General features: G+C 38.6%; 1 protein-coding gene across 1 annotated transcript; it reads left to right on the top strand.

The window, feature by feature from the left end:
- The first annotated feature begins 2,335 nt into the window (after window positions 1-2,335).
- On the top strand, window positions 2,336-26,617 carry plekhn1 (pleckstrin homology domain containing N1). Its single transcript, XM_088331623.1, has 16 exons — window positions 2,336-2,596; window positions 5,854-5,944; window positions 6,020-6,181; window positions 7,360-7,440; window positions 8,666-8,756; window positions 11,931-12,064; window positions 13,255-13,404; window positions 17,477-17,557; window positions 17,678-17,753; window positions 19,304-19,449; window positions 19,784-19,930; window positions 21,058-21,279; window positions 22,342-22,497; window positions 22,780-23,016; window positions 23,228-23,285; window positions 26,067-26,617. The coding sequence occupies exons 1-16, from the start codon at window positions 2,523-2,525 to the stop codon at window positions 26,249-26,251; spliced, it is 2,091 nt and encodes a 696-aa protein (XP_088187749.1). The 5' UTR covers window positions 2,336-2,522; the 3' UTR covers window positions 26,252-26,617.
- The last annotated feature ends 1,001 nt before the right edge of the window (window positions 26,618-27,618 follow it).

The raw sequence follows: 27,618 nt of genomic DNA, 5'->3' as shown, positions 1-27,618 counted from the left end.
TCAATGAGTGCAACGGACACAGTCATCATCTTCTTGTGATATCCACATACATAACAAAGCCCTCTGTAAACCAATTATTAAGTGATTAGATGCTCTATCTTCCTGGTTGTGTTTTAGCTTTTCTCACACTACCAATATTAAGCAGTTCTTTATGTCATTTGAGCACACATGCAGCTAAATCAATCGGCTACACTTTATTGATTCAATCAAATCTCTTTGACTTTATCTTTTAAGTTTGAGGGGCTCGTCAAAGAGTTAAGAGTACAAAAAAGTATTGGAAACTGACAACAAAGTAGACTGTTGGTGCCTTAGGCGAATCCGTTTTACAACCGGTCAAACAGGTTGGCTGCTCGTGGGCTGCAAGTGTTTGACTTTACGACTAAGATGGCTGCAGACACAGAATTAAATAGCAATACACACATAGCAGTAGCAAACCTGCATGACTGATAAGACATACCAGTGGGTATCACTTTCCCCAGAAAGGAACACATTTTCTTGTTGGGTTAACGGGTGTATTATTAATTTACAGGATTTATCACATAAGCTTCTTTGGAAGATACAGGTAGTAAATGCAAAGACATTTATCCATCCATATCCAATTTTCTCACAACGGTTGGGGTGTGTGCTTTATCCCAGTTCTTCAGACAGTAGGCAGATTATGAACATGCTAAACTGGTTTACATTACACAAAGACCGACAACCTTTTTAGTCAAGTTTATGTCTATATGTAGCACTTTAATGCATAAAAATACAACTCAAATTGATACTTAATATATACCGTAATTCCTCACTACTTTGCACTTTGTACTTAACTGCCTCATTGCATAACAATGTAAACATATTCATTCAAAATTTAATAAGAAAAGCTGCCTGTGCATGGGAAAAACGATTGTGAAGTTCTTTTTTTTTCTATTATAATCTATTATCTTTAAACCCATATCGCTGCGAGCAGGGAATAGCAGAAAGCAATTTTGTTGGGAGGTGTGAAATGCACGGTTGTTGCTGTGATCCTTTATCATCTATCCCCAGTTGACTATTTCTGAGAACAAGAGCCAAGGAGCACTCTTTTTGGTTCGGATCGCTCAAGCCTGTCTTTGTGGCATGCCAAAAATGAACTGCACGGTTTTGGCCGAGAACAATTGTCGACTATTGCTAAGAGTGGGGACTAAAGAAAGCAAGTTTATGTCTCAGATCTCGTGTTTTCCTTGTTCTTTACGTCTAAAATGAACAGCAACCACGATCCATTATTCCAGGTTGACTAATGTTTCGAGTGGGGGCCCAGGCCGCATGGATTTGCGAGACATTAATCCTGTCTTTTAGAACAAAATCTAAGTTAAACAAGACTATATAAACAGAGATAAAGAAGAACTATCGTGACTGGAAAATAAAAGAGACAGAGAAGCTCGGTCCGACGGAAGGGTACTGACGGATCGGGTTGGGCATGGGCTTAAGGTTTTATCTCTAGACTGAAGGTGGCGGACAATACCTTTTCCCACTTCCAAAAGGCTTGCTCGCTTCAGATTTGTCTGAACTTTCATAGGAAACTGCCTTAAAGATTTTTTGGGGCTTCAGGGTAGATTTCTGAGCCTAGTAACGACTCAAAGCTGAATAATAATTTGGTTAAATGCTTAAAAATGAAAGCACACCGCTGGAATCTGCGGAACCAGGTAGAAGCAATGAAAGGAAGCTGATTTTTTGGAATAATGTAATAAGTATTGACGGACAAAACAAAATTAACATGACATGATTCAGATATTTTTAGGCCGGCAGAGAAAGCCTCGCAGACACAATCATGGCCAATCACTGAAAAAAACGGTTGACGCACCAACTGGATAGCGGCTCTTGACAGCATACCCAACTTGCATCAGATGCAAATAACTCCATTTGAATACAGAGTCCTGTTGAACCACATCTGCCTCGCAACACCAGACTGCCTCAAGGATAAAACCCAATAGGAGGGTATCATATTCTAGAATCTAGCTGTTTTAAAACAATTACCTTTCTTTCAGGGTATTTCTTCTACTAGGTGAACATGAACCGGGTCAGGGGTTCTTGGAGTAAAAATAACAATATGTGTTTAACATTGAGCACATAAAATAAATGGTGGCGGGTTATTTCATGCCTGGGCATGTCGCTGATGGTTTTGATTGACACATACCATCCAGTCCGTTTGCAGTGGCCATTTTTTCCGAGTTCCGAAGCAACTGAGCCCCATTTGGCTCTTGTAAGGTGTGAAAACACACACGTCTCCCTCCGCAGGACGTCTCTTTTCTTTGTAGTTGATTTAACAGACAGGCAAGTCTCAGAAGGTGTGAACTCAGCTGATTATTCATGCACGCGCACACGTAACAGTGACGTGTAGGCGAGCCGCGCCCCTTCGAAGCAGACACATCCCTCGACTCACACGCTTCTTCAACAGTCTGCCTGGAGCTCGGCGTGCGTTACGCTACTCCGCTGGAATAATACTTATTCACCACGCTTTACTTTATCCTGTCGAGGAACTTCTGAAAAAAAGTGACAACATGGGGAGCAGCATCTCATGTGTACCTCAGCACAACTTCACTTTCTCAAGCAAAAGTTTCATCCGAAGGAACAGGTAGTTTCGAGTTTTCAGGTGTCATTTGGGGTTTTACGCCATGTGTGTCCAGGCTACATTTGACATTCCATTGCTTTGTTTTGGGGCTTGTGGTTTTAAAATGTAAGAATTCTTGTTGTACATTTTGATGTTCCTGTATAAAAAAGAGCCTAGTTGACCAGTGGCCCACTAGCTGCGTGTCAAGTTCGCCAGTGGTCCAGTTACCATTTGCTTCCTCTGCGGGTCTCTGCGATAATCTGCCAACTGTCAGTGAGTCGAGTGACCCAAAGACAAAATCGGGCTTTGAACCACGTATGGATCCCGTTGATCCGGGTCCAGTATGACGCGTCAATCGAATTTTGCTATGTCTGAGTCAATCCAACCCTCTATAACTATTTAATGTCAATAATACCTTTACTGCACCTACCAATGGCACATATGAAAACAAGTCATCAATAACAATCCCATACATTAATAATTTTATTCATTACATTTTATGCCCCCCAAATTATTTTTATATGTACAGTACACAAAGCCCATCCTCCTTGCTTCACTTATAAGTGGACAGGTTGTAATAGCTATAAGAGAATAAAGCTGAGAGTAAGAGTCCCGGCTCCTTGGCTTTGTAGCGTATTATGAACTGACCGATAACGGATAATTAACAAAGAAAATAGAACAATAACCCTTAAAAAATCCCAGCCCTCCACATTTCTTAGTTTTTGGATCCAGCGCTTTCATCATGTCCTCGAAATGAAAGTTCCTGCTTGCTCGGTTGGGACAGGCTTGCTAGCTTCTGAGTTGTTCCACCTTTTCCAAATGATCCAGCTTTTCTTGAAATGTACATCTTGAAAATGGCTTTGACAGTAAATCTGAAACCAAATCCCTTTCTTCTCCTCCTTCAACCGTTGTAGGTTGACAAAATTGAAATTAAATCAACAGAACAATATATTTCTTGTGCAGATGGCTACAGATGTAGTTTGCTAACACTTGCATGTACAATCTACCACTAGCCAATCAGTCTTCGTCCTCTTTAGGTTTAATGGCAATTGGCCCTTTAGCCAATAATAGTTGGTAAAAAGGCTGCCGTTTTCTTACGCCAAAAAGCTTTTTTAACACTTTTATTATGCTACAGGTTGTGCAGAACTTATTGTGAAGGCCTACAGGTAGATTTGGTAAATGCTTAAATACAGTATTTGATCACACATCTGGAAGCAGCGCAACCAAGAGAAAAGCAATAAAAAGAAGCTAACGAACAATTTGGAAAAATTTCAGTATTCATGGACAAAATATAATTAATATCACATGATTCAGATATTTCAAAATAGGCCTTGGACGCCCTGACGGCCGACCACTAAAGCAAAAATGTAAGAATCTCAATTTAGGAGAATCGCTTGTCATGATTTTAGTCATGCAATCAATGGTTTATCCTGTTGGTTCTTTTCAATCCCCCTGGATTATGTGTTTGGACATGCCATGCTCTGTGTGGGATTCTCACATCTGATTCTCATTAGCACCCATTCTTCTAGTTTACGTTGTGTAATGATTCAGGTTCTGGTACTCACCAACTTGCCCAGAAGCTCTAGATGTGGTTTCAGTTTGCAAACATTTACCCACAAGCACACACCCTTCCGAGATGGATCAATGACTCAAGTATGCACGTTCAATTCACAATTCCTTTTCCTGTGTGGTTAAATGTCAAAACGGGGACTCAAGGATATTTAGTGTGAATGCAGCCATTGACTTATTTTTTATACTCTGCTTATAGATTGCACCTGAGAGTATCATTCATTGTCATACTTATACTCTTAGTTGACACAAAGCCAAAGTGTACAGGAGAAGCAGCACCAGTGACCTTAAATGATTGACGCTAGTTGCTGACTTCCTGATTAGACGGACTCATTTCCCACCATGCAAACAAAGGCGCTCTGTGTTGCACATAGGCACACATGCATATATGCAGTACACAGATAAGAAGATCAACTCTAATGTCAGACTGCGCCAGCTGTGCCTAAGCTTTATCAGGGCAGTGAGGGTGCTTCTTTACAAAGATGTGACACTAATGGTAGCAGAGGAAGGCCATGCAAAACAAAGGAGATCTTTGAATGCTGATGGCATGAAAACCCAGGGGGTAAAAGTAGCCAACCTTATTACTTCAATGAGAATAAACATTCAGAGGGTGCGGACCACAAGATACAAAAATAACATGAAATTGCATGTTCACGTATAGACAACCCACTTTGTAAATCAATCAGTATCATTTGCTTATTTATTTTTGAGATGGGGTCTTAAATGAACTTTCTTTATTGGTATTTGTATTTTACCAATACATCAAGCTGAGCTTGCTGAACTCCATATAAATAAAAAGAGAAAAAGCATTTTAGCAAATTGTTTTCTGCCATTTGCAGGTTAGGGTTTTATATATATATATATATATATATATATATATATATAATGTGTGTTATACATGGGATTATGCTGTTTAAGAGTGAGAATCACATATTATTCGCAACAAATATATAAAATCTTGTTTTGTCAGATAATTTAGCCCATTTTAAATTTTTTCTTATTTTACTCATATTTTAAGTATTCTATCGATGAAATAATAAAAATAAATATTTGATGGAATGTAAAATGTATTTTTTTGTAAAATAGGGTCGCAAAACAGATAATTTAAGATTATTTTTCATATTTTACCAAAATAAAGTTGTATAAGGTTTTTTTTGTAAAACAAGCAAAAAAAACTTAAGCTGGCGAAAATCTGCATTTAAAATTTGCAAAATGTCTCATTTTTAGTATTGTCTTGGTATTTTTTTATATTTTTTGTCAAAAATTATTAGTATCATGAAATATGAATTATTTTTTTAAAGTGAGAAAAATTAAAAGATGTATTGGACTTAAATTACACGTATAATGTTTGGAGTTTTGGAGGGTCTGTAATGTTAACATAAAAGTAAAACATCTGCAAAGTACTGTAGCTCACTATCAGAGCAGAAATAAAATCCATTCTTACTACAAATACTTTTGTCGAAGTAAATTCCTAGGTTTATGAAATGAGTACCTTTTAATACCGTTATCTTACTGTCTCCAAATAATTTTTTATTCCAACCAATATAGTTAATAGTGACAATGAGGACTTTTCCTCAGGCTTTCAATCTTGGCTGTTTCTTCCAGGGACAGCACTTGATAACAGACAACGCCTATAAACAGGAAATAACATTTTGTAAGAAAATAATAAATAGCTGCGGAAAAGGGCTTAAGTTTTTCTCTTTATCTTGCAGTAGTCGTCTGTTCCGCAAGAAGAACCCTCAAGAGGGCCAGGAGAAATCCAACAGCATCATCAATATCCTATGCACTGTCACCCCCAGGAAGGTAAAAACAAAAAACGAAACGCAACAGTACAAAACAGTCCTGTAAAATCAGGCTTAATCAGGTGTATGGCTGCAGGAAATGTCCCCCAAAGACCTACAAACCATTGAGAACATCAAATGGGATCCACCGTTCCCATATGACCCGGCTAGCGGCTGGAAGAAGAGCAGCATCAATGTGAAAAATTACGGACGGCTGATTCACAGCTCCAAAGTTCGTTTCCGCTTCCTGCACTGCCAGGTGAGCGCAACTGATATCTCCTTTTGTGCTATGAAGTAAGAGGCAATATTTAGGGTAATAAAAAGTTGCTCAATAAGAATCTAAACATTGCTGCAATAATAAGCCGGAAAATTGTTAAAACCCGAGAAAGCAGGTGCAGCTTCTCAGGAAGCTTCTGTGCAGACACTAAAATATAGAAATTCAGTGATGCAACTGACAGGGTGGTTAGCTATGAATAATCAAATCCGTTCTCCTGCCTGTGTTTGGACATGCTAGCCAGAGAGGTAATTGTGAAATGTTTCAGGGAGGAAAAACCTCAAGGGAACAAGATTGCTCCTGATCCCTTGTCCTGATAGAGGACAGCTTGTGCCAAGTTGAATTCGTCAAGGCTGTGACACAACAAAAATAACAAGAAATGAGAACATCGAAATGGCATCAAATATTTCTCAAAAGCGGAGGTCAGGAAGGAAACTGTGTCTTTAGCATTGGCTAATTAACAACAGGAAACCATTCTAGAATATTACTTGTTTTGATACTCAAATGATGGATCTCACAATTATTCTCTGAAACCAAAACTTGCACAAAATTATTTGCCTGAGACCATCCGTTATTCAGCAGTTGAAGCAAAAATGGGGTTGAGGGGATTTATAAAGTAGTTGATCTCAATCTTTCTTAAAGGGACAGTGTGTAATACTTGGTGCCTCTTAGTGGTACAAAAACTTTCACTCAGTAAAAAAAAAAAAAAACATTAATTTGAATGCTAGAAAAATACATGGACTATCATACCAAAGTATGACTCTTGGACCACGTACGCCAGGCTTTTAGTGCTTAAATAAGTGATTATATATTGCTTTGATTTGAATCTCTGTGTTTCAAATTCAATAGGATGTAATGGTTTACTAATAAACAAATCTAAAATGAAATGTAACGTGTACATATAAATGTCTGCTTGTATATCTATTCATACTCTTCTGCATGCATTGCAAAGGTATCTGATTAAGACTTTTTGTCAAATCAAATCAACAAATTATTTATCCTCATGGCTCCGGCCGCTACACAATTTTTTTTTAACTGTGGCCCGGGAATCAAAACGTTTGCCCACCCCTGATCTAAATTGACACGTAATCAAAGGCAAATTACAGCAACAAGTTTTACTTGAGTTTCTCTTGATTGTTGAGCTTCTTTTGTTGTGTCTGTAGGATATACACGATTGTTACCTGGATCTTTTCCAGACACACTTACACTTTGTGTCCAACAATACCCCTGGTCTGACATATCAGGTAAGTCCTTCCGAACGCTACCCCAAAGTCAACTTTTGGAACGCCTTCATTCCTTCATTCAAATTCCTCGCTTGAATCATGACGTCAATATATTTGCGAGGTTTCATGTTCACTTGCATCAGAGGTCTGAGCTCTGCCATCATTACTTTTGACAAGCGTATCATGTCAACCGCAGAGGTGTTTGTAAACTGAGAGGATGATTATGTTTCCTCACCTGTCTACCGGAGCATGAGCACTCAATCATGAGAGCGCCTCGTGTGCTGAAGGCAAAACGCCCGTGTAGTCATAAAAAATGTACATGACTGCATTTAAAAGTCTAACCTTGATTCTACTTTTCACCCAGAGAAGATAAATCTTTACTCATTTGTCAAAACATGTTAAGAAGCATGATGTTTAAGGCAAACATCGCAGACAACTTGACTATATTTGCCAAAATTGTACCTTGTCAGATCATAGCCCTTTAATTTTATGAAATTGATTATTTCTAGTTCCTAATTTTTAAATTGCTACAGGAGGGTGACTGATATTCGTATTAACCTCCATCACAAGTACCATTATGAACATAAGGTCAAGTATTAGCCAAATACTAATACCTAGTGTCAATCCTAACCCTTCCCTCATGTAAGTGCTGTAGGAGCTAGAGCCGGAAAATGAGTCAAATTAATTAGATTAATTCGTGAAGTTGGTTGGTTGGTTGGGTATTTAATCCCTTACCCACTAGGGTTGTAGGGGCACCACTTCCTGTGCTGTGTCTTGGGCAAGTGCGGCCTGGTGACGCCAAACCCTTTCCACGGCAAAATAGTTTCGCCTGGGCATGAAGTTAGAAATCATACATTTTAAAATTTACTGAGTCGTTTATTGAGGGTTAGAATTCAGGAGTTTGATTTGAATTACTCAAAGCTGGTGGTTGGGACATTTTATCTTTTTTTTTTTTTTTAAATGATCTATAACTTTGATATAAAATTGTCTCTTGTCTAAACATTTTGCATGGGACAAATGTTTTTGATCAACAAAACTTTCTTTAAACTGAATAGTCGTATGAGTCAATTCAATATTTCATTTTTGTCACGTTGCCTGTTCCTTGTTGGGACTGAAACAAATGGCAAAAAAGACCTGCAAAACAGTCTAGCTTTTAGTCTATCACATACAATTGATAGAAAACTGTCACTCTTATTCAGTGGAAATTAGATTTTATCTGAAAATCTCGTTGATGTTTTTTGTACAGGGAACTTTGCCACTAAAAGAGCTGACTATTTGCAACCTGCAACAGAACTGCAACCACAGCCAGCCAGTTGAATACGCCTTTCAAATAAATGGTGAGCCCTGTTCAATACTTTGCTGTTATGTCTCTATTACCACAGAACTACGCATGCTGTTGTTGTCACGTAAATAATATACAATTTGCAAAGTTACGAATGAATACATTTGTGACTGCAGGATTTGATTACCGTATTTTCCGCACTATAAGGCGCACCGGGTTATAGGGCGCACCCCGAAAAAATCGTTTTTGGTCCTATTTTTGACATACATAAGACGCACCAGATTATAAGGCGCTACAATGGGAACGTCGACAAAACAGTAAGACAGTTCAGTCAAACTTATTACCCCCTTAACATTCCGAAAGCTTGCAAAGACGCAAATACGTGTCGAGAACACGTGCGGATGCAGTGTCAGTACGATGTCACTCAAATGCATCGTTCCGAATATCATTCGAAGGTTAAAGTCTTGGGATTCAAGAAATGCCAACCATTCCTTAGTTTCTGTTTTCTTTTTCGCTCGCAACTTTACTGTATATATGACAATAAACACTTGGAATTGAGTTTAATTTAAAAATAGACACTCCATTCCATCCATTATCTGCACCGCTTATCACAGAAACATCGAGTTCAGTCTGAAACAAGATACAGGGATAATATATATAGCCAGAGTAGCTCACCGAAGTCGTTGTGTTCATAATAATGTGCAGCCGTGGTCCTCTTATATCCGTGAGTTTAGTAAATCCAGTAGAATAAAATATTTACAAATACTAAATAGTAAAAAAATGCTTTCTGTATGGCGTCATCCACGTGCTATACCATCCACGTGCTATACGCATTCATCTTTTTCGGCCAATTGCAGGCTTTGTTTTGCCGTTCAAGCCAATGCCAGCCTGTAAATGATAAAAAGGATCCGCCCCTTGACCTCCGAATAACTTTAGCCAATAGTGATCGATTCAACTGATGATTGACACGTCTTTTTTGGCCAATTGCAGGCTTTGTTTTGCCGTTCAAGCCAATGCCAGCCTGTAAATGATAAAAAGGATCCTCCCCTTGACCTCTGAATAACTTTAGCCAATAGTTATCCATTCAAATGATGATTGACACATTGGTTAGCCAATGAAACGCCGGTAAATAAATCCCAGCATACACCGCGGACTACTTGGTGTTCGGGGGAAAATCTAGTCGGCGGCTGCAAGTTAGTTGCAAGACTTTGCGAATTAATTTTGTTCCATAAATAAGGCGCACTGTATTATAAGGCGCATGGTCAGCTTTTGAAAAAAATAAAGGCTTTTAGGTGCGCCTTATAGTGCGGAAAATACGGTACATGGAATTCATGCTGGAATCATGTTGGGATTCCAATGAATGAAAAGATTTAGTTCAGTTTTGCTAAAGGTCCCTTTGAAGGAAAAAATACAAATAATGGAATGTACTATGACAGTTTTACAGCTTATCTTCTGTTACCACATTCCCCTAATTCAAATGTGCAGTGACCCTCATTACCTCTACTCAACCCCAAGCTTATCTAAAACTGAGCCCCCTTTAACCTTGGTCAGGGGGCCAAAGCTGCCTTCAGAGGACTCACTTGTTAGACAACAGGTGCAGCTGTCCCACCGAGAAGCCTAGCTACCAACTTTGTCGCTGGAGCAAATCTATGCATTCCTCAAAGTCATATCACATCACTTTGGAACGTCTTATCTTCAAATTATAATTATAAAGAACGTGTATGCTTACGTTAGAGAAACAGCACAACAAAGTTAACTGGTTAAATTTTTAAAAGTTTAGGATCAATGATGAAAATATATGTTGGTCTCAAACAACGGTAGATTTCTTAATATGTCTTAAGGGTCTAATCAGTAATCACGCATGTTTGCTTTTTTGTCCATTCCAAATCATATCAACATTTACTGAAACAAACAACTTAATTTCACGGTGGATTACACTTTAAAAACACACCAAAAAAATTAACCAAACTTAAATTCGTACAAATGTATCCAACTATTTAGCTTGTTCTAAGCAAAATAACCTAGATTTATATATGTATATGTATATATATATATATATATATATATATATATATATGAGTTTTTTAAAGGGATATCTTGTATTATCTAGCTATTAATAGTGGTTAAAATACAATTGATTTTCTAATAATAAGCAAAAACTAATTATCTCATAAACAAGCATTTTAAAAAATAGTTGTAGGTCAAAGCGTGGTACCTAAGGTTTACCAAAATAATGAAACGCATTGTAAAAGGCTGGGTTTGTAGCTTGTATTGTTCCTAGTGCTTTTTAGCATTTGTCAGTTACACTACACAATACAGCAACATCTAGTGGTCAAATATTACACTGTGTTCCTTTAAACAAATCAACTGTGTGCCACAACTCAAGGTTTTTTTTCTTTCAAATAAAAATGGACTGTCATACAAAGGTACCTGATTAAAACACCAATAACACTCCTTCTGAACTAAGAAAGAGGGTACAAGTAATTACATTTCTGGCAACTGCTGTTCCAATCCATCCTTCGTTTTGATATTCCTGTTGGATCTCCAGGAGAGCCTTGTTATTTTGTAGTTTTACGTTACAGTCTGTGTTCTCTCTCTAGCCCGGAAACTTTATTTACTTTATGGGAGGCCTCCACAATGGCATGCACATGGAGGAAGTGTGACGACAGTCTGAGTCAAGTGAGGGATTTGATAGAGCCAAGAGCGTGAGACACTTCCTTAACCTCTGCTGGAAACGCAAATCCATGTCCACGGTGGCCAGGGAGCATGACAAAGCAAATAACTATTGAGAGAAGACTTCCAGGAAAAGCTAACACGGGCATTGTAATTGCTTAACAGTTCGTCACCTTTAACAACAGCCAATAACTATGCTATATCTCAATAATCACTGTGCAAGGAAAGTGTCAAGATTCAACCTTTTCTAACATAACAATCAGATTTGATATTAGAAATGTTAAAATCGCTACCAATCTATTTGCGGTTTATCTCTGGTATGTGCGCAGCCGATAAAGAGAAAGTCTTTCTCATTCCTTGTGGGCTCTCCGTGTGTGGGAGGACAAGACCGCAAAGATTTGAAATTCTTATAGGGATGTTCAGCAAAGCTTTGACGCGTGGTCTTGCACACATGTTAGCAGTTATTGCATTCTAGACACAACAATGGGTGCGAGGTGAAAACTCCCTGAGTAAGCCGAAAGATATCTCTGTAATGAAGCGTCTTTGTTCCTTTCAGGTGTCAGTCTTAACCCTATCATTGTCTACTGTACTAACCAAGACGAAATGGACCGGTGGTTCGGTCTTCTTAAAGAAAACATTGAAGCCAATGGCGGCAATGCCATTGCGCCGGAAAACTACACCAGAGTCAAAGTAAGTTCTCACTAATAGCCTGAAAATGTTTTGACCTTTACGCGTTTACTAGATGAAAAGTATAATCTGTGGTTGACGAAGACTGTTTAAATAGAAATTCAGATGCACAAAAAAAGCAAAAGAGTTCTATTTGAAATGTAAGAGGTAATTCAAACTGATGAAATCATAGCTGTTGAATGTTCCTTAAAGCCGAAATTTCCTGCAATTTTAAGCTCTTTCTTTATATGTTTCTTTTCACCCATTGCTGACGTCTTTTCTTATAAAATAAAAGCCATTTTGTTTAAGACTGTTCTTACTAGGAAGTTGAACGGCTGGTTCACAAACACTACACCTCTCCCAGGAAACGCAACAGTTAGCATTCTGTGCTTGACTCACGGTGCATTGAAAATTGGAACTCTCACATATATTAAGAATATCTCAGGTGTGTGGATGTTTCTTATTTGATGCCGCTCATGTTTCACCTGAAATGTCTACCGGTACTCATTCTTAATTGGTGGACAAATTGTACTGAGTTGTGACTTTTAGCAAGTTGCCAAGTTGGTTTTTACCTTTCCCCACATCCCAATTCCATAGTTGAACATTCTTGGAAGATTTTGTGTCATTAACATGTTTTTAAAAAAATGGATGAGATAAAATTAATTTGCAACGGAATTCTAAAAAATTTTATAAAAAAGTAACAATACTTGGGCTCATATTTAGTCAAATGTTGTCTTCCTTATTGAATTCACTCAAGTAATGTACGGACTCATAAAAAATGTACAGCAATAACGTACCTTCATCTATTCCAGCACCCTAAAGGTATTGTCATTGTATAATGATGAAAAATGTTGCAGGTTTTTTAACTGAAACGCCAACCTTCAAAAAGCATTGAAACTATTGTTCTCACTCACAGTGGTATTTGTTTTTCTTGGAAGTTATATCTTTTTAATTGCTCACTGGGAGAAAAAAATCCTTTCCCAAGCCAGAATAAAACCGGATGTGTGTGAGTATTCAGTGAGTCAAGTAGGTCACTTGCAGCTCTACCCCCATTGCTGGATAGTAGGGAGCGGCCTTGACCACATATCTATTGCTATCCAATCCCTAAACACTCACAAGTATGTCATAATTTCAGGTTCGCTATTTGTTAATGTCAACCTAGGTGAAACAAAGACTCTGATTGGCTGTTGTTGTTATTTTGTGTGTTTTGGTAGCAAAACCAGGAGAATAATCCTACAGGCAGAGAAGAGCTCAGGAACTCCATAAACAAAGAGCCCATCTATGAGTGGGAGGGATCTCAACGAGACAGCCTGGGGCCCATCATTTATGTCTCCAAAGTTCGATTGCAACACTTGCCTTGTCAGGTATAACAAAAGCATATACTCCTTTTTTAACTACCTTGTGGGAAACCGTACGGGGCTACGTCGCATGTGTTCATACACAATTTTATTGACAGATAATTAGGGGAAATGAATCACAGTTTGTTAATTGTGTAACACGTGTATTACGTACATTCAAAGGCGGAGTGTTGTACACTCTTGTCTATGTTTCATTTCAATATATTTATTTAGTATTTCTTTTAAACACGATTTAATTAATATTCGGATCACTAATTGACTATACAACTTCACAGACTGGACATGTTATTAGTTATTTTAGTATAGATATAGATTAATTTAACTGCCAAATGTGAATAATTGAAGTCAAGTAAAAATTGTACACCTGACACTCTATTTTCAACATCGCCAAAACACACCTCACCACTCCCTCTCAACTTGGTTTCACTCAATGCAAGGAGATTCAACCGTCTTCTAGGAAACAAACTTCCAATCTCACCTCTTTTACTCTCAATTGTACTACAATCATACACATTCAGCACCCCAAGTCTTAGGGTGGTTGAGGGCACCCCATGACACAGAGGAGGGGATTCCCAGCCCCCCCACTGTGCTCGTTTTAGACGGATATTAAATCATACAGGAGATACAGTGGGATAAATCTTGTTTTCTGCAGCAGCACATCGATGTGAGCATATTACTCACATCGGATTACCCGTGCTGTTCCTACCCAATTTCTCCTTCTGTCTTATCCCTTATTCCTTCAATCAAAATCCCACCATAAAGTTTTCCCACCACACTCTACAGACATTTTGAATTTCTATGCACCAGCCTGTTACCTTTCCCTTTGAACAAGGGAACCACACGTGCACTACACTAGTCCTCTGGTAGTCCTCTCCGAGCACAAAACATATATTTAACAACCTGACAAGCCACACTATCACAGATTCACCACCTTTCCTGATAGGCTCTACATGCATCCATCCAACCTAGCAGTATTCCCTTTTTTTAATTGACCCAACTGCTGCTTCCACCTCTTCCCGCATAATTTGCCTCTTATTCTTCAATTCACTAAACAAATGCATCTGTCCACCATCCACAAGCACAATACAGGGTGATATGGCTTTGGTATAAAAATAGATAGAAAAAGTGTACAGTTGCATGGAACAAAATCTAAGCCTTTAAATACTTTGCAATACATTTTAGTATTACTTTGATTGTGTCAGAAACTTTTGTCTTGTTTTGTGCTCCTAAATTGCAAATATTTTGCTGCATTTACCTTGTCTCAGATTGACAGTTCGAGAGCAGAAGAGGGCTATGTTTGCCCTGTGCATTAAATTTGTTTTCTAATATAATAAAACTGCACCGTGAGCCATTATTGTGAAAAAGTATGTATTTTCATTTTTGTTTTATTTGCGCAGAAACGGCATTTGTAACCAAATTATGTTAGAGGATTAAAATATCAACAATTCTAAAGTCCCAAAAATGATGAACGAAGGCCCACATTTTAGAATCACTGCTCCTACATAGGTAAATTGTGGTTTTCTGGTATTGTTAGTGGCACATAGAAATAAAAAAACAGTGCTCATGCCACAACGTGCCAAGATTGTTTATTTATCTTTGCTTTGGGGAACTAGCGGCTGGCCCACTGATGTCTGTGAGATTTAAGGTGTGGGAAGCGAATACACTCACCTTACAGCTGGAATGTCAGCTGTTTCTGCGGACACACCCTCTTGAAGATGAGAAAATCAAACCCCACAAGTTTTAGTTGCCACACAGTTGCCAGAATTCATTTTGGTCCTCACTGTAGAATCTGAAGGGATCCAAATGGTGTTTTTTTAAAAGATTTTATTTAAAGTGGTTGAAAGGTCTCAAGGTGACCTCTGTGCTCTTTCTTTCGTTGAGTCTTATCTTGCCGCAGGCAGTTATCAGGTTTTATTAGCTTTGGAGCAAAAGAATTTGATGCGGTCAAGTCTTTTGCAACTTCAAAGCCTCAGAAAAAGAAAACATGTTTATATCTTCTAGGTCAAGAACATTCAGTCCATGAAACCATTCTTGCAGCGTTTTAGTCTGCTGTTGGAATTTTGAAGAAGTTAACACAAAATAATGCCTAATGCACACTGCCTTCATACTGGGGACCATCTGTTGCGTTTCCACTGCAGCAGGCTGCAAGCGTTCCATTTCTTCCCGACACCGCATTGGATTTTTATGAAGCAAAAGACATTAATGGAGGCAGGAGGAAGTCTGGCATCAAATGTAGAATTGTATTCGTTATCTATCAAAAGAAATCCATTTGTGAGACAAGCTAAATGTGTGGCTCGACATCAGTCGGACATGTTAAACGACAAAAAGGTGAACTAGAATACATTATGCACAAAAATGGGATACAATATGAAAATCATGCTTTCTTAATCCTTGTTGATAATATCCGCAAAGTGTATCTGTGAACAAGTAAAACATTATTGTTTACAAGGACAGTGACACAAGCATTCTATGGTGCCTCCAATATGTTCCAGATGCAGATGCATTAGGCATAAATATTAGAACTGAATGCAGATAGAGACCAAATGTTTTGGTCAGGATTAGTTTTTAATCAACACATTTTTTTTTTTTTTTACATTTTCCTTTTATACCATACCAGCAAACTTTGACATTATTATCCAAAATACACAAATACAGTACAGTCCAGATGTTGGGTACATCTTACCTTTCCTTTATTCCGCACCATTCTACGGACCTTAGCATTTAAAAGTTCAAAAATTTAGTATACCCAAGTCCAAATTAGCAATCAAGCACCCATTGAGAGAAAAAAATGGGTGTGATTGAAATCTTATGGAATTATCAAATATAAGCTTAAATACGATTTAAAGTTAAAATTTCATTTGCTCTGCTGCCTTCATATCCCAAACACATTTTTGCTGTTTTGCAATACTAATTCACATATTTCATCGTTCTTGGTAAACAACATCAAGAAAAGTTGAATACCAATAAGGAATGCTAAGTGTATCTGGTGTTTCGATCTTATCGGGTACTGGCACTTAAATTTGCTGCTGTTAATCCAGTCAAAAACAATCACTTTTTGAGTTGTCTTAAATTAGCTTGTTTATGGTTCACGGATCGCTTGACCGCATGGGTTGTCGGGCACCAATGAAGACGCAACTCTGGAAAGCTTTCCCCACTATTGACGGCTCCTGGCCGATTTTTGGGTCATGGCAAAGTTGGCACCAGTCCATTCCTTAATGGTGTTGTCTCAGTTCTTTTTCGGTCATCCGCTCCTCCTGCTGCCTTAAAGAATTATCTTGGCCAGTCCTAACTGTCTTGTGATATGACCATATCACTGAAGTTTCTGTCCATGTACAGTTGACAACAGTACTTCATAGGATCCCATGTGCCCTCTGATGGTGTTGCGCACCGTTTCGTTTGTCACATGGGTTGACTAGCTGATGCTTAGGAGTTTTCCATAGCATCGGGTCTCCATGGCATGGATTTTCTTTTAGACTTGACTTGACTGTGAGAGTCCAGTCTTGCAAGAAGAAGATGGAAGTAACCAGGACCTGCATGAGAATGATCTTTGAATTCACTGCTATGTAGTCTAGCAAGTGCAGCTGTGGTTCAGCTATCCCATCCATGATCTCTGTTTCTGACCCCTCTTCTAATATAACAGCTCCAAGATATTTCAATTTGGTGACAGGTTTTAGCCATCTGTGGTTGATGGTGATGTTTGTGGTGATACCGTGGTGATTGTTGGACAACATCTTTGTTTTTACTGTGCTGATTTCCATCCCGTGCTGGCTTGATACTTTGCCCAGGCAATTGACAATCAGTTATTTGGGATAAAAGGTTTTAGTGTAATCGTTTGTGCCCTTATTAGTTTGTGCCCCTTATTAGCGAAAGATCGGAAGCGATCAAGCTTTCATATTTAAAAAAAAAAAGGTCCTCGATTATTCAACAAGCATAGCGTATATGATGTGACCATAAAACAAGTCATGTAAATAAGATTTCAAAACATTTTTATAGGCCTTACTGAGAAAGGATAATACAGTGAAACAAGAATCAACATTGAGTGTTCATGTGAACCTGACAGTTGCTCTATTTTTGACAGCAACAAAGCGACAGACTCCTGGTTATGTACACAACAACTATTATCATCTTATCAGAAGAGAAGGACGGCCTCTTTTACAAGGTGTTTGTTACACACAAATACTACATATTTTCCACAGTACTTTATCCGCCATCCAAACACTTCTTCCTCGAAATGTGAGCACGTTTTTGACAACATTTTTTATGGTTCCTTATCTTTCAGGGAAAGCTTCCACTCAACATGATCACTGTCACCACTCCTTGCCAAGACATCAAGCCTAACACCTTTATGATTGAAGGTAAATACAGACAATACAGGGCAATAAACATGGCTGAGAGTGGGAAAATCTATGAACACATTAAATACCTTGTGCAAATGAATTACTCAGGGAAAAACAACAACAATTAAATAAAGAAACAAGTAATTTACTTATTTTTATTTTTCCTTTGAGGATCAGAACTGCACCTTAAAAAGAAAATCTTATCATTGGAAGAAAATGTTGCATATTTGGAGTGCTATTTTATCCCATTTAAATCTTATTTTTCTAGTTTAAATGTATGCTTAAATGAAATTGTCTTGTCTAGTGGTGGTGGATAATTTTACTCATTGTAGGGTTTTTTTTTTCTAGAAAAATGACATTTTTTTCGTTGCAGAATCCAGAAATATATATTATAAAAAGACTACTATATACCTAAAATGTTCTGCCAATAGGGTGAGATTTTATTTTTTGCACTGTGTGTTTTACTTTTTGCACTTTCAACAAGTGGTTTGTTTAAAAGGAAGTCTAGTCTCAGCTTTTCTGTACAATGACCAAAGGAAGGACCAAATAATAAGTTAAAACTTTAGTATACACTCCAAGTAAGGCGAGAGGACATCAATGGATTTTGAACTTGCACGTAGGACCGAGAGTAGTACTTTCAGATAAGAAAATTCCATCCTTTACTAAAGCTCTCAGAGCCCGCTCTTTTTATTAAATCTTCAAGTTTACAAAAGACAGATCAGCCCTAAAGGGTGTGGAAAATCAAAGACTATCAACATGATTAGCCGATAGCGACTATGATGCAATAGTCGAAACAACAAGTCCAAATAAGGATCTGGAGTCACCTGAAATCTCCCTTGCACTTGTCCAATCGTTACAAACATATCACGGCCACTTATCAAAACACCTTATCTCTCTTATTTCATGCAATATTAAATTAGCAGTCAAATCCAGACATTTTGCTCCATCTTGGTGTAAATATTTTACCATGAACCCTCCTCTGCAAATGACATCACACTTTCCGAGTGCTGAAGTAAAGCTCATTGTGGCTCACAGGTCTTCCAGGTTTGGTAATGTGATTGAGCGTTTAGGAACAGTGTTGCTGATTTCTGTTGACAACAGGTTGCAAACTCCTTTTCCACAAGGTTGTTCATAGCATCAAATGTGCACATAACATACTGATTGCTAAGTGGATTTTTTTAAATGTTCTTGAAACAAAACTAACATCGTAAGAAGAAGCAGAACAGCTTCAAAAGTAAAACCGGACATACAAAAGCGAATCTGTTGTTTGTCTGTGTGCCTCTTTGACTGCAAAAGGTGAATAAAAAGATTTACAGCATATTTCAAAGTTGATTTCCTAATTTCTTTCTAACGATAGTGCATTATTGTGTCATGTCCAAGTGTACAGTGTTATGCATATTTTTTGCCAATTGCACATTTACAGGAATGTGCCAGCGTCACAAAGTGCAAGCCTCCATGAATGAGTTGCTTTTATCCCCATTGAATGACAATGTGACCGCAGCACATTCCACTGAACGATTGAATCGTAAGACAGGCTTTTTCTCCCCCTCTCCCTTTTCTGTTGCCAGGGAAGCTCATCAATCCCATAGTGGTCTCCTGTCTGGATAGAAGCGAGTTCTGCGACTGGATCCAACATTTCAAAGCCGCTGACGTGCCTGTTCTCAGCCCACCGCCCCCGGTCTATGACATCATCTATACGCCAACGCACAGGGAGGTAAAACCTGCCCTAACAATCACGTTGCTAACAGCTGCTGGTGCAAGCTGTGTATCTGTGTACAGTTGCTGTGTCACTCTTGAGGCTTAGGCTTTGTTAATGTTTTTTTCCAGCCTTCCTGAGTTTTGGGGTACTCTGACCTCACTAATTTCTTGTTGAACCTGACAAATGCCCTCAACTTGTGGAACTTCAATCGTTATTTGTCTATAGGGCTCAAGCTTATCCGTGGGCCTAATTAGAACAAGCACTGAAGATAGGCAACTTGATGAATGGAGTGAAATTAGTGCATGTGTAGTATGTAGTTGTTAATGTAAGAAAACCTGTTGTCGTTTAGGCACCACAGTTTAATAGGTGGAGCGGAAACAGTCAAGGCTACTCGGAGTCGCTGAAGTTCAGTCAGAGTGGACGTGGAACTCACAGCCGTCAGTTCCCTTCTCATGACGACAACCCACTCTCACCAGGATACTCTGAACCTCTATGTGTAAGTTACCAACAATGTACTTCGAGAGGTACATTAACCTCAGTTTTGCACCCAATGCAAGTAACCGAAATGTGGGAATTTCGATAAAAACAACAACAAAAATTCTTGAATAATTCAAAAGGTTTTTATCCTGTCATGTAGGATTTTAGAGACATATAGGATTATCACCATATCGATACAATTTTTTAAAATTTCCAGTGATGCACTCATATTTTTAGGAAAACTTGAACATTGATTTGATAATCACTGAAAAAAAATCACTGAATGCATATATTGTACATATATAACTAGCAGTCCTCGTTTTTTGGAGTGACTGCTAACAGCTGTATGGACTTGAGTTATCCTTTGGAATGATCAAATGGTAGACTACTTTCGTTTTTGTTTAATACTGTCAATGCAGTAGAAGTAGATGCAAGGAAGTGTGAAAAATTTGCAGAAGATTTTGCAAAAAAAGTGGTTGCTGTGCAAACACAAGGTCTGTTGTTGTTTAGGGTTGCGGCCATTTTCTGCATTTTGTCCCTGGCCACTGTCTATGGTTGTTTTTCTACGTTTCCACCTTCTAAGTTTTACTCTTTGTCTTTTGCTCGATTGGTAATCCTTGCTCACTTTTTAGAAGGTTTTGTTAGACTGAAGGCAATTCCTATTGAAATGATGCGAATGGCACCTCAGTCTTTTCGAAAGACTTTGCTAAAAATGTTTTGTGAGATCATCAGTTGGCAAAGAAATAATAATCTATTTCACTTGTCAACTGGAGAACTGCAGCAACCGCTCCTCCCTTACCAAGTTAATGATTGAGCAAGGTCAAGAGTCCTGTTTCTGTGGAAAAGATTCAGGTGGTACATATCAAGAATGACAAGAAAAAAACACACCATTAAGTTGGAATGGAATCCCTTAATGAGATTTCTTTTATGCAGCAGTTGACTATTCAGCAGCAGTAGACACTAATATTTTGATTTCCACACATAAGTGTGGTTAAATTGAAGAAGCATAGCTGAAAATTTAATGGCACAATACATTAATATAAAAAAAGTTTGACTGCCTCATTGTCTACTAGAGTGGCACAATTAAAAATGAGAGCCGTAATCGGAGCATAGTGGCTGACTACCATTTCCTTCTCTTGTCTACAGTACAGTCGTCCTTCTTCTACAGAGACCTCCCATTTGGGAAGCAGGACCAGCAGCTTCTCTTCACACAAGCCGGAGCGTGACTCGCGCCCTCTTCCGCTGCGCTTTTCATCCCCGCAGAACATCTCCTACCTCCAGTCTGGAGAAAGCTCTGATTGCATGCCGCAGCTGTACAGCGTACCTTACGCTGCTCCACGTCGTGTTGAGAAAGGGCTGCTGGTCAAGGTAATAAGATGGCCTAGCGTCTAATTTTGATAAGTGCACACAATTAATCTGCTACGTCACTATAAATACACTGTGAGCAGGAAGTCAACGGAGGACATGCCAGCATATTACTGAGCGTTACAGATTTAGACATAACAATGGATGAATGAACAGAAAGAAATTGAGCATTTATACAGTGTCAAACCACTGTTTATTTCCCAACTAGCTTCTTCCTCACTGTTTCTAGCTTCTTCTTTCATTGAAATATTTAAACATGATTTATTGTTATTGACATGTGCCAAAACATTGACTTGCAGGTGATTGTGCAGCTTAATTTGTTAAGCATTTGTTTGTAAAATAAATCAAAATAGATTTCTTTAGATTAGTTGAGAATTTGCAAAAATGATAAATTTTCTACAAGAAAAATATTTGAGAATATCAGCTACATCATTGGATATTTAAAAAGCTGTTAGGACTATCAAACAAAAGTTACAAATATAATTACGGTACTATGCGTCCCGAATGACCGCCAGAGCATCTTGTCACTTGGAATCCTCATAATCACGCAAAAAGATTCCGTAGGAAAAAAACCTCAAGTGACGCCAGAACTTAAACACCTGGTGACACAGGTGACTATTTTGGTATGCATATAGTAAACTGCACATGCGCAAAGGAAACTTTCAGTGCTTGAAGCACAACCTCTGGCAATCGGGAGGGATGAAATAGAATGTCTGTTTTAAGAGCAAATGTAATTTTTTGGACATTGTGGGGGCTGCATTTTGTGGGCGGGCAGCAATTTGCCCCAGGCTATATCTGGGCACCCAAGGTTTACAGTGACTGAAGAGTTACCTCATCAATGTTGTTAGTTCAATTTTCATTGTATATGTACATTGTAAAATCGGAATGAGCATGGATGACTATGACATAAAAACTAGTTAATCGATTTGTGGGATAATCGACTAGTCAAAACAATCCTACCTCTGAGCAAAACCTGGTAATAAGAGCACAAGACCTAAAGATTACATGACCAGCAGAGTGAAAATACTCATTTTAATCTGCAACGTATCTGTCTATTCTATTTAGTCAAACAGCTGGAACCCATCTCAGACATCTCTTGGCTACTCCTTAAATGGCCCGCAGCGACACTCAGACTTGTGCGCCCCTCGCCAGCCATTGTCCCCCCTCTACGATGTTCCCTGTAGCCCGGACATATTCACCCTGGATGAAGCGAAACCAGTGGTAATTGGGTTTTTGATACGAGATACATTGTTTCACCAAAACAAGCGAATACTGTAGATGCAAATAAAAAGCATCTTTGTCCAGCATCATATAAGAGTTTATTGTTCCCTGAATTAATTGTATGTAAATTAGCTGCTAATAAATATGAAGTTTTTCAGTAAAATACAAAAGATAGGCTCTTAAAAGGAATCAAAATTGTCTGAAATTTACAGATAGTACTATATTGTATGAACTAGCTATCTCATAGACTCGTGTACAAATCCTTTCCTTTCCTGTCAACAGAAGAACTGGAACGAGTCCACGCATGTGCATCACCAGCATCAAAGCCATTGGGGTGCACCCTCGTCCTTCAAGCTCCGTACCCCTCCAATGGGCAGGCACAGCCGGAGAAGTTTGGTTCTGACCAACTCACAGGGCCGGGCTCTGGAGACAGGCGACCCTCAGACTCACGTGGAGCAGCGAGCCGAAGCCGTGTCCAGGCTCAAGCTTCTGACTGCACCCTCAAGAGGACAGGAGCAGGTGAGAAAATAGGTGCTGCACATTTCCCAGGGCACTACAGTTTCTGGAATGCTGAGGTACAACATGTTAAGGTGTCCTCATGAATGATTGATGTTTGTGCAGCATATATTTCTTGTGCAGGTGTCGTATTATCCACTGACGCAAAAGAAAGGGAATAATTGTTGTTGTTGACAATGGGAAGTGACATTCCAATTTTTTCATCTGTTGGCAGGATAACCTCAGGTCCAACTCTGGGCTCAACGCGTCAAAGATGTCTGATTACTCGTCAGGTAAAAACTGGTGGACTCTGCTCTTTCATTCGTATTCCACAAAATCAATACAATTCAGCATTGGGGACATGAAGAAAATATTATTGTAGAGATATTTTTTTTGCTAAATGTAAAAGATCAAGTGACGCAAAACCATAGGCATGATTATATCTTTATGTCAATTCCAATCAGGAAGTAGGATGCCTTGTTCACAATAAGTATGCCTATCCCAGGCAGACCCAACAAGTCTTGTTTTACGCTTGACTCCTTGCGCGTTCAAAGACCATTAATGTTGTTAAAGCTTCAAAAAATGTTTTACTAGCTGTTTGTTTTTGTTTTCTGTTATGTTCCAAATGTGTAACGTCTTTTCAACCATTTAAATTTTTTTTGTAAATGACCTTCACTTGATATAATCTATGACTATCAGGATAACATACCCAGATGTTTTGTCAAAACGTGAGAGGGAGGTGGTTGGAGTGCGAAAGTATGCTGGAATTTACTAATTAGAAATAACAATGAAAAGTTGATTTGGACGGGTATGTCTCTAAGTTCTGCTTCATAGTCCTGATAACTGATGGACAAAAGTAATACAGTGGGACCTCGCTACTTCGCAGTTCGACGTTCGTGGGTTCAGAGCTTCGCGGGCCTAAAAAATAATAATAGAATAAAATAATTAAAAGCATCTTTGAAGGGGCGTCGCTACTTCGGAGATTTTCACCTTTCGCGGGTGGTTTTGGTCCCCATTAACCGGGTCTAGAAAATAATAATAATTTAAAAAGGGGCGCTGCTACTTTGCGGATTTTCACTTTTCGCGGGTGGTTTTGGTCCCCATTAACCGCGATAACCGAGGTCCCACTGTAATCTTCATTTTGCATTTTGCGAAAACATCTCGAGGCTCTCTCTCAATCGCTTTTCTCTTAGAACAACAAAAACGGTTAATAAATACTTGTTTGGATTATTGATGAACAAATTAACTCCTATTAATAACCAACTAAGAGTTAGGTGTTGCTAGTACTTTGAACAAGTAGGAAAACATTAGAGCAAGCACAACCTAGATGAGTGATTGGAAACATTTTTGACCCAAGAGCCATAATGGCATTTTTTTTTTCTTTTTCTCATATTTTAAAACAAATTCCAGGAAAATTGCCAAAACCCCCTCTCCAGACAAAATCTATTTTTTTTGGCGAATTTAATTTCACTATGTGACGTTACATGATTTGATCAAATTTATGAAATAAGAGTAATGCCAGAGCCTGAGTCCCATATCAACAAATAACTACAGCGATTCCTTAAGATTGTTGAGGCTTGTTTTGATCCATGTTTTTTTTCCCAAACTTGTGGTTTTAAAACAAAAACCAAGTAGAGTTCTTTTGTAAAAATATCATGAAATTTGTCCTTTATAACGGTTTCAAAACAATGTGCATGCAAAGTTCTTTTGTAAAAATGTCACAAATTACTGCAAACGACAAGCATATCGTCATTTTCACTTTCGGTGTAGACTGCACTGAGCGAGAGAGAGAGAAGGAATTGCCTTGCAGCTGTGTGCAGGGATCCGCCCACCTTTACTGCTTACCCAATCAAAGTCGTTTGCCCATGTTTTTATCTCATCTCATCTCATTAGCTGTACCGCTTATCCTTATTAGGGTCGCGGGGCACTGTTTTTATTTATCAGTTTAAATGGTTTCTTATCAAACTTCTGCATTAAGTTGCTTCGGCTTTACATGGACCAAAATCAGGATGAAATCACTTGACTTTGGAACGCCACAGAGAGATGTGCAATAGTTACATTTTATTTCGGAGCCATACGTACTCATGAAAAGAGCCATATATGGCTCCCGAGCCATAGGTTCCCTACCCCTGATCTAGACAATGACCATTATATCAGCATTCAGATTTTAATCACCATCATAGACTATTAGTATTACTGTAATCCATCCATCCATCCATGATCTGCACCGCTTATCCTCAGTAGAGTCGGAGGGGGGCTGGAGCCCATCCCAGCTATCTTCGGGCAGTGAGCAGTAGACACCCTGAACTGGTTGCCAGTCACCGGGCACACGGGGACAGACACCCATTCACTTGCTCATTCACACAAATTGAACTGGCCAATTGACCTGACATGAATGTATTTGGAACGTGGGAGGAAACCTGAGTGCCCGGAGGAAACCCACGCAAGCACGGGGAGAACATGCAAACTCCACACAGGAGGGTGCGACCTAACAACTGCGCTAACCACTGCGCCGCCGTGCTGCTAATATTTTATTTAAAAAAGGTCCTTTTTCTACATAGTTTATTAAAAGCGCCACAATTATAAGAATATTTCATGTTCAGACTGATAAAAATGACTTAATTTAAATTTTTCAAAAAAGCCAAGACAAAACAAAAATGATTAAAATTGAGAATGATCTATTCTTATTTACAGTCAATTGCATCATAAAACAATTGAATTGTTAAAAACATTATTGAATGGCCTTCAATTAACACTGCTTTAAGTAGCAACAGCAATGCGTACAATGCATATGGATTTAGTTTTTTATTCCTATAAATCAAATTTCTGAGCATGCAAAAACAACTTTAAACAAATACAAACCCAGAGTTATTGGTTTTGTCTTTGGTTGACACATTGCAATGAGAACATACTTCAAGCAAGTGGCTGCATGTTTCAGTAACGCATTGGTTCGTCAGGGGGAAAAAAAATGTTGTGTGCTAGCTATGAATATATTGTTTCCCTCTCATGTCTCAAAGTTTGAGCAACATATTCTAATAAAATGCCCCCGCCCCGTTTTTAAATGTATTTTACAGATCTTCTTTCATACCTAAAACCGACAGAACCAGATGACCAAGAAATAGACTACGACAACATTTGGGAGTACGATCGCAACAGTGGAATGATTCATCGGACGCCTGAAATTCTGACACACTGGACGGGATTACAAAGTGGGGCCAGGGGCCTTGGTGCCATGGCAACAGAGCAAAGATGGTCATAAAGCAAAACAATAGGCCGCTACTTGTCTGGGCGTGTGCAAACAACGGATCTCCATCCGAGAGATGGATCATGAAAGCCAACTCGCGCAATCCATGCGCAATAGGCTTAGAGTAGCGTAGGAAGCATTAGAGTGAAGAGAAGCGGACATTGAAAGCAATGTGGTATATGTTTTAAATATGTGATTCCATGAGGAATAAACATTCCATTTTTCTGATTTCTTATATAATTTGTAATTAGTTTACATCATGGTTTAAGTTGTGGTGTAACAGTAGCATTCTGTGTGGTGTGCTGTGCTGTTTTTATACATTTATTGTCTAATGTGCTTATTTATATTTTCAAATAATAAACTATTAGATTGAATAAAATATTTACATTGTGTTTGTATTATTTCTCACAAGACAACGACACAATTTAACAATATCCTGATTATTCTGATTATCTTGGCATAAAGAACAAGTCAATACAAAAGAAAAAATATCTGCAGAATATTTTAACCCCTAAAGCAACTCAATGTAAGAAATTCAATTTGAAATCTTTACAAGTCGTAGGAAACTAAAACTAGACACCAAGTTCTCTAGAAATGCAATAGGGAGATGGTGTCAAATCTGCAGAGGGCGGGAAATGGGGGAGATATTAGGGTTCAGAGGAATGGGGGCGCCAGTAGCTGGCATTTTATTGTCTAATGCGAATAAAAACACTGCCAAATAAGCACTGTGTAGGAAGTGTGATAGCTGACTGGTTACCGCACCTGCTGCACACTTCTGAGACCAGACAAACATGGCGGCGACTAATAGGTATGAATTATGCGATGTTAAAGAAAAACAAATTTCTAGAGGTATGAATATTTACAATAAATAACATTACAATGATAGTTCATGTATTTTTGCCTATTACTCAAAGGTTTTTTTTTAAGTTTTAATGTAGCACGAGGAGGGACTAAATATTACACACACACACACACAGTACCTTAAAGTCACGATCATCCAACACTGTTCAGGAGTGTCACTTGCCATGTGTGGACATCAAGTTACATTTTGTTAGCGGTAACACAATGACTACGCCATTGCCAGTTTTTACTCATTTATTTCTAATAGAGTACTGGGGGGGGTTAAGGGTTATTGTTCTGTCTTCTTTATTCATTATCCATTATCCGTTATCGGTCAGTTCATAATACGCTGCAAAGCCTAGGAGCCGGGACTCTTACTCTCAGCCAAAAGGCCAAGCTAAGGTCCTAGCCCTAAAGCCTTGCTGCGATCATTGCGAATGATGCACCGTTCCCGGAGGTACTGCAATACCGGGCCGATGCGTGGAGTGGACAGAGCAAGCTCTCAACAACTACGGCACAAAGTACTCAGTTCAGCAACTAGG

The sequence above is a fragment of the Urocampus carinirostris genome, chromosome 3 (assembly GCF_059441175.1).
Source record: "Urocampus carinirostris isolate Australia breed hairy pipefish chromosome 3, RoL_Ucar_1.0, whole genome shotgun sequence".
NCBI lineage: Eukaryota > Metazoa > Chordata > Actinopteri > Syngnathiformes > Syngnathidae > Urocampus > Urocampus carinirostris.
The sequence above is the reverse complement of the archived record's forward strand: the minus strand, read 5'-3'. Positions and strand labels throughout refer to the sequence as shown.